The 6,057-nt window shown below is 36.2% G+C and overlaps 1 protein-coding gene across 1 annotated transcript; it reads left to right on the forward strand.

The window, feature by feature from the left end:
• The first annotated feature begins 3,511 nt into the window (after window positions 1-3,511).
• Window positions 3,512-5,398, forward strand: LOC103458584 (interferon alpha-inducible protein 27-like protein 2A). Its single transcript, XM_008399499.1, has 5 exons — window positions 3,512-3,521; window positions 4,223-4,268; window positions 4,374-4,403; window positions 4,787-4,924; window positions 5,108-5,398. The coding sequence occupies exons 2-5, from the start codon at window positions 4,241-4,243 to the stop codon at window positions 5,215-5,217; spliced, it is 306 nt and encodes a 101-aa protein (XP_008397721.1). The 5' UTR covers window positions 3,512-3,521; window positions 4,223-4,240; the 3' UTR covers window positions 5,218-5,398.
• The last annotated feature ends 659 nt before the right edge of the window (window positions 5,399-6,057 follow it).

Genomic DNA, 6,057 nt, shown 5'->3' on the forward strand with positions numbered 1-6,057 from the left:
TAGTTGTTTAGGTAAATTGTTTTACGACCTTTGCTGTGTTTAGGTAAAATGTTTTACGACCTTTGCTGTTTTTTCTCTGCTGTCTATCTTGCCTATCCTCCCTCTTTGAAGTTTGAAAATAAAAGACAAGCTTTACCCAAAGATTTTCAGAACGCTCTATGAACAGCTCGGAGGAGCAATTGATAGAGTTTGTTCTCCTTTGCAAAGTTTGTCATAAAATTCATATACGTTGTCTGTGGTTCTTTTATGTAGGTTCTAGGAAAATACCTATCAACTAACCTTTACAAAAAAATTGTTTATCTGCCGTCATTGGTGGCCTTAATAACTAGCCATAGTATTCATGGCAGGCTCAATCTACTCAATAAGTTTAAACTTAAAAGAGACTTGCATAAAGTAAAAAAAAAGGTTAATATGTAGATGAGCATGACTGAAAGGTTCAGTATGTGAGGCGATTATCTCATTAAACATTTGTTTTGTGTGCAGCTAAAACAATGAACAACACGCCTATAAATAGGTGAACTATGGGAAGAGCACACCTGTTCTTTTGTTGAAACAAGAACATACTGTTAAATAGTGCTGCTATTTACTTTTGTTTATCAAATTTTCAAATACAAAAGAAAAATATGATTACAATCTGACTATTCTGCTATCAGCTGACCCAGCTTGTTCCTCAGCTGCCGTCAGTTACACTGCGGAAACGTACAGGAGAACAGACGTAAAAAAAAAAAACTTTACACAGTTTGCAGGCAGAAGAAGTGCTGTAGACCGTAAAAAGCTAAATATACCAAACATGTTATCAGATGCTACTTTTTCCACTCTGTGGTCCATGTCTGCTATTGACCCAAAGCAGAAAGACATTGTTTGAATCCTAACATTCACCATCATTATGATATATTTCAGGTTTTCTTCATGTGAAGCAGCCCTACATGAGTATTGCAAAACCCACTGCTGACTGTGAACATAATACTCACTCTTACAAATATATATTATCTTAAAGCAATAATTAAACATACACAAGACTGACAGTCAATCTTCAAGCTAGTTTGCCAGAATTTAAAAATGCCTATGCAATATTTACCTCAGTCATTTTGGTTTTACAGTGTCTTGTTTAATTTATTTATTTTCTTATTGCAAATGTCAAAAGTGTTTTATTTGTTGTGGCATTTAAAGTAGATAAAATTTAAGAGAAAACATTCTTTAAAATAAGATTCTTCAACATGCTCATACTAAAAACTAGAGCAGTTTTCAGTTGTATAGTTAGAGCTGAGAACAACAAAATGTTCTGGAAAAGTCATTAATAAGAAACAGATAAGGTTTTTGCTTTTCTTTATTTTTTTAAACAATCCAACAGATATTATCAGATGCTACTTTTTTGCATTATTTCCACATGGGATCATTGACTACCAGTATCCATCCATCTTACACCCTTGTCCCTTAGTGGGGTCAGGAGGGGTGCTGGTGTCTATCTCCAGCTAACGTACTGGGCGAGAGGCGGGGTTCACCCTGGACAGGTCGCCAGTCTGTTGCAGGGCAACACAGAGACACACAGGACAAACAACCATGCACACACACACTCACACCTAGCGGCAATTTGGAGAGGCCAATCAAACTGACAGCCATGTTTTTGGACTGTGGGGGGAAACCGGAGTACCCGGAAAAAACCCACGCATGCACAGCGGAGAACATGCAAAGATCAGGGCCGGGAATCAAGCCTTCTTGCTGCAAGGCAACAGCTCTACCAACTGTGCCACTGTGCAGCCTGACTACCAGTATCATCACAAGTTTTCTTAATGTCCTGCTGACCTACATGTAACCAGTGTAACAACCACCACAGGCTGTAAACACTCACTGTAAGAAGACGGACGCCCAATCTTTACACGTTGCCAGGTTTTAAAACTGACTGTAATTTTTACCTCAGTTCTTTTAATTTCACATCTTGTTGCTTGTACGTTTATTAGGAGTGCCAAATACACTTCACCTCATCTTGACATCACAAACAAAGCAACTGTAGTCAATGAGTGCTGTTTATTTTACTTGTAAGCTACATTTAACTAAAATCAATAAAGCTTGCCCATCAGTTTATACAGCTGAATCCAGAAGAGCACATACACAATATAAAAAGACACATAATGTATATTTTGAAGTGTCTGAAGTGATGTCAGAATAAAGTTATCTTGTTTTAGGTCAGTTAGTAGTACCACATTTTTTTCTACCTGCTAAATGCCAGAATAATGGCATTTAAAGCAAAAACATAATTTATCAACATTGCTGCAGATAAACAGATAACTAAATGCTTGACCCAAGTCATACAGTTGAAAAGCAGTTCTGCAAAAATAATTAGTAAATGTAGGTAAAATTCTGACTTGGGAAAAAAAATCCATATTTAAAAAATTCTTTAAGATTAAATACTAAAAACATATTTTGTTAATGAACTCACTTTAAGCTGTTTGTTTTTTATTGACCTCACTGTCGCTTTAGGGTTCTTGGAGGAAACTACTTGTGTTGATGCACAGATTAGACATGGGAGCTTTGTGACAAAGAAAACCTGAAATATGACATTCTTAAATCATTGTACACAAAAACATCATGAATGCATGTCTTGTTTTTGACGTCATAAATTCTTTAATACTTGACTGACATGTTCAAGAACACAAACGTAAAGTTATTACTGGGATTTTTTTTCCTTTACTAAAGCAACACGTTTTATTACGTTACTTTTTGTAGTTTTTGGTTCTGCTTACTGATCCAAAGCAGAAAACAGTTTGTGCACATTATAATATCCTTTGCCAAAAGCAACATATGCATTAATAGAACAGAAAAGCTAAATCTGTTCCATCACGACTGGCAAATATGATAACCCATCACATTCCTCGTGACTCCTAGAGGCCACTCCCACTTATTCAGGTTTTCATTCATAATATATAGATCTTTACTAGTGACAATAAAAAAATATAATATTTTCCCAGTTTTTAAGGTTTATTGGCTCTAGTGGCCTCAATTTGAGAGTGGTCAGTCAGGAAAGTGGGTAATGAGAGAGGGGGAAGACAAGCATCGGGAACTAAGGCATCCAAACATGGGTTGTGCTTTGCCCCTGTGCCACAATCACACCCTCCAGATTTTATATATAAATGTGGCTTTCATGTCATATCTTTATATAACTTATGCATCTGCAGCATCACTGACATCTGCAGCTTCGGGTCCAGAACATCCTTCTCATAGTTTGTCTTGTAATTAGTACACCTGTACTGTCCTTCAGTACAAAACAATGTGAAATTTGTACTCTATAAGTAAGAGCTGACATGATGGGAAGATTTTGACAGTATTTGCTCTTATCTTGTACAAGAAGAGTACTTTAGAAATAAAGACTTCTTGGATAAATTCATTTTTACCACAAGAAAACAGTAGTAGATTGCGTCATACCAACTCTTAAGCTCGCAATTACAAGGACCTCCCACTGTCGTTTTACTATAAGTTGGATCTTGCTGTCAGTGTTCTAGCAGAACCAGCCAGACCGGCCTCAGGTAAGGAGAAATGTAACAACTCTGCACTTTGAAGTTTGCAATTCTGAGGTTGCTAGCTGTTATATAAACGTTTTTTAGTGATCACCATAACATTTTTTAACCCGGCTTTAAGTTACTGTTTTGATAAAAGTGCAATCGGCCTTTTTGCATTCTGAGCTTGAAGAGGAGGTCCCCTGCTCAGGCATAATAGGCTTCTTCTGCTGGAAATCACAATATTGCAGATCAAAACAAGTTTTGATAGTCTTCAAAAAGAAAGCAACCAAGACAAAAAGTTGTGAAATTAACTGCAGAAATGATCACAAAAAATTGTGTCACTCAATGACATTCCCTGCCATATATCATACTCTTCAAAAAGAAAAAAAAACCCAACATTTTAACTTTTGCTTTAATAATTTAATATATCAAATAGAAAGTTGAATGAATCATTTAAAAAGAGGAATAGATCTGAGGTGAAAGTTCTCCCTCTTTATCCACCATGTTGCTTTCTTGTTAAAATCTGAAACACCTTTATTGTGTTGAACATGTTCTCTGAATCACTGAAGGGCTAAATGTGATTTGTATTGGTTTATCAGACTAAGCAAATAAATGACTGCTTATTTTCAGAGGTTTTAATTTGATGCATAGAACTGTGTTGTAAGAGTTTTCTTTAACATTTTAGAGATTACATCTCCTGATGTTACTGTAAAATTCACAATCTGCAGGTAACACAAAACGCAGATATGGACTCTGAAACCATAGAAAAAATGTGTAAGTAATGATGAATGTAAATTGTATTAATTTATATTTATGTCCTCACTTTCTACCATTGTTTTTTGTGTTTTTTTTAATCTACTTTTTGTATTTTGTAAATAGGTGAGACCATCATTACGGCATTTTCAGTCGGTAAGTAAGTACTTAAACACTTACAATCCAACCATCTATTGTCTACACACGCTTGTTCTGGTGCCCTCTAGTGGTCATTGAGTGAGAGGAGGGGTAAACCCGGACGGGTCGTCAGAGCATTGCAGACCAAACAGACACACCTAGGACTAACACCCATTCAATGCAGACACTTATGCAAAGGATAATTTAAAGAGAGTAAAATATTCATGTTTTTGGACTTGGGAGGAAAGCAGAGGACCTCACAAGGAAAATATACAAACCCCTGGCAGAAAGACGGTATTCAAACAAAGGACCTACTTGCTCCGGTGCTACCAACTGACCCAATACAACCATTTGCTGAAAAATAAACTGAAATATTTTTTTCCTCTGCTGTGTTCCTGCAGGAGGTGTTGTGATTATGAGTCCTGCTCTTCTGGCTTGGCTTGGCTTCACCACAACTGGAATAGCAGCAGGCTCCTTTGCTGCGTATCTCATGTCAATGTTTGGAACAACCTGGTGGATAGCTTGGTTACAGTCAGCTGGTAAATTAAATATTGATCTTTTTAAAATAAAAACATTTATTAAAAACATTTCTACATTGTGAGTATATGAAGCAAACTTGGAGACAAAGAAAAATAAGAACATGCAAATGGAAATAACTTCATATCAAGATGAATTGTATGATAAAGTTCTGCAGCTGAGAACTAAAATATGTTTGTTTTTAGGTGCTGCTGGATTCGGATGGCTTGGCACTTCATTTTCTGCTGCAGTTGGAGGTACTATGGGGAAGATCATATCTACTGTTTGCAACGTAACTGTGAAAAATGAACCATGATTCCTAATACTGATGTAAGACTGATGGTCTTTTCTTCACTATGTCAAAAAAAAAACAGTTTGTCTTTTTGTTGACATTTTTAGGGAACCACTACAAATAGATGATGCAGTAAATAAAAGATGTTTTTAAGCATTTGGCCACTACTTTCAGTCTTAAATAAAATAAATGATTTTGATGATTCTCCAGGGTTTTTCTTTTTAAATAAGAGATGAGATTTTGGGATCAATGTGCCTAAACTATAGAAACATTGTAAATCTGAATAAAGTGTAAAGATGTGAGAAGAAAACTATGGTTTGTATTTAACCCTGAAGCTGCAGTATGTAATTGTAAAATGTATTTTTATACATTTTTTCAAACACCATCTCTTATGAAACAGATAATCTTTGAAAAGCTCCCCCATCTTCTCCCAGTGCTACTGTTGCTGGCTACAAAAATGCACCACACCTGGTCAAAAACAGCCGACCGAAAAACAGGACATGTCCCTTAGCCCTGTCAATCAATCTTGTGCACGCACTGTTTAATGTGCTGATGGCTGAGAAACAACTAATGTTAGAGATTTTTTGGTATTATCATTTTGTTGTTACTTTAGTTCATATTCAGTCTAATGTTAGAGCAGATTAAAATGTTCTCTTCTTTAGTGTGTGTATTAACTGACCTGGGGGGTCACAGCTGCCTGTTCATCTTCAGGGGAAACAGTTTGACCAAGATTTGAACCGGGCTCAGGCCGTAAATCAGATATCGCATCTGGAACTGGGTTGCTAGTTGTTTAGGTAAATTGTTTTACGACCTTTGCTGTGTTTAGGTAAAATGTTTTACGACCTTTGCTGTTTTTTCTCTGCT

The sequence above is a fragment of the Poecilia reticulata genome, linkage group LG22 (assembly GCF_000633615.1).
Source record: "Poecilia reticulata strain Guanapo linkage group LG22, Guppy_female_1.0+MT, whole genome shotgun sequence".
NCBI classification, from domain to species: domain Eukaryota; kingdom Metazoa; phylum Chordata; class Actinopteri; order Cyprinodontiformes; family Poeciliidae; genus Poecilia; species Poecilia reticulata.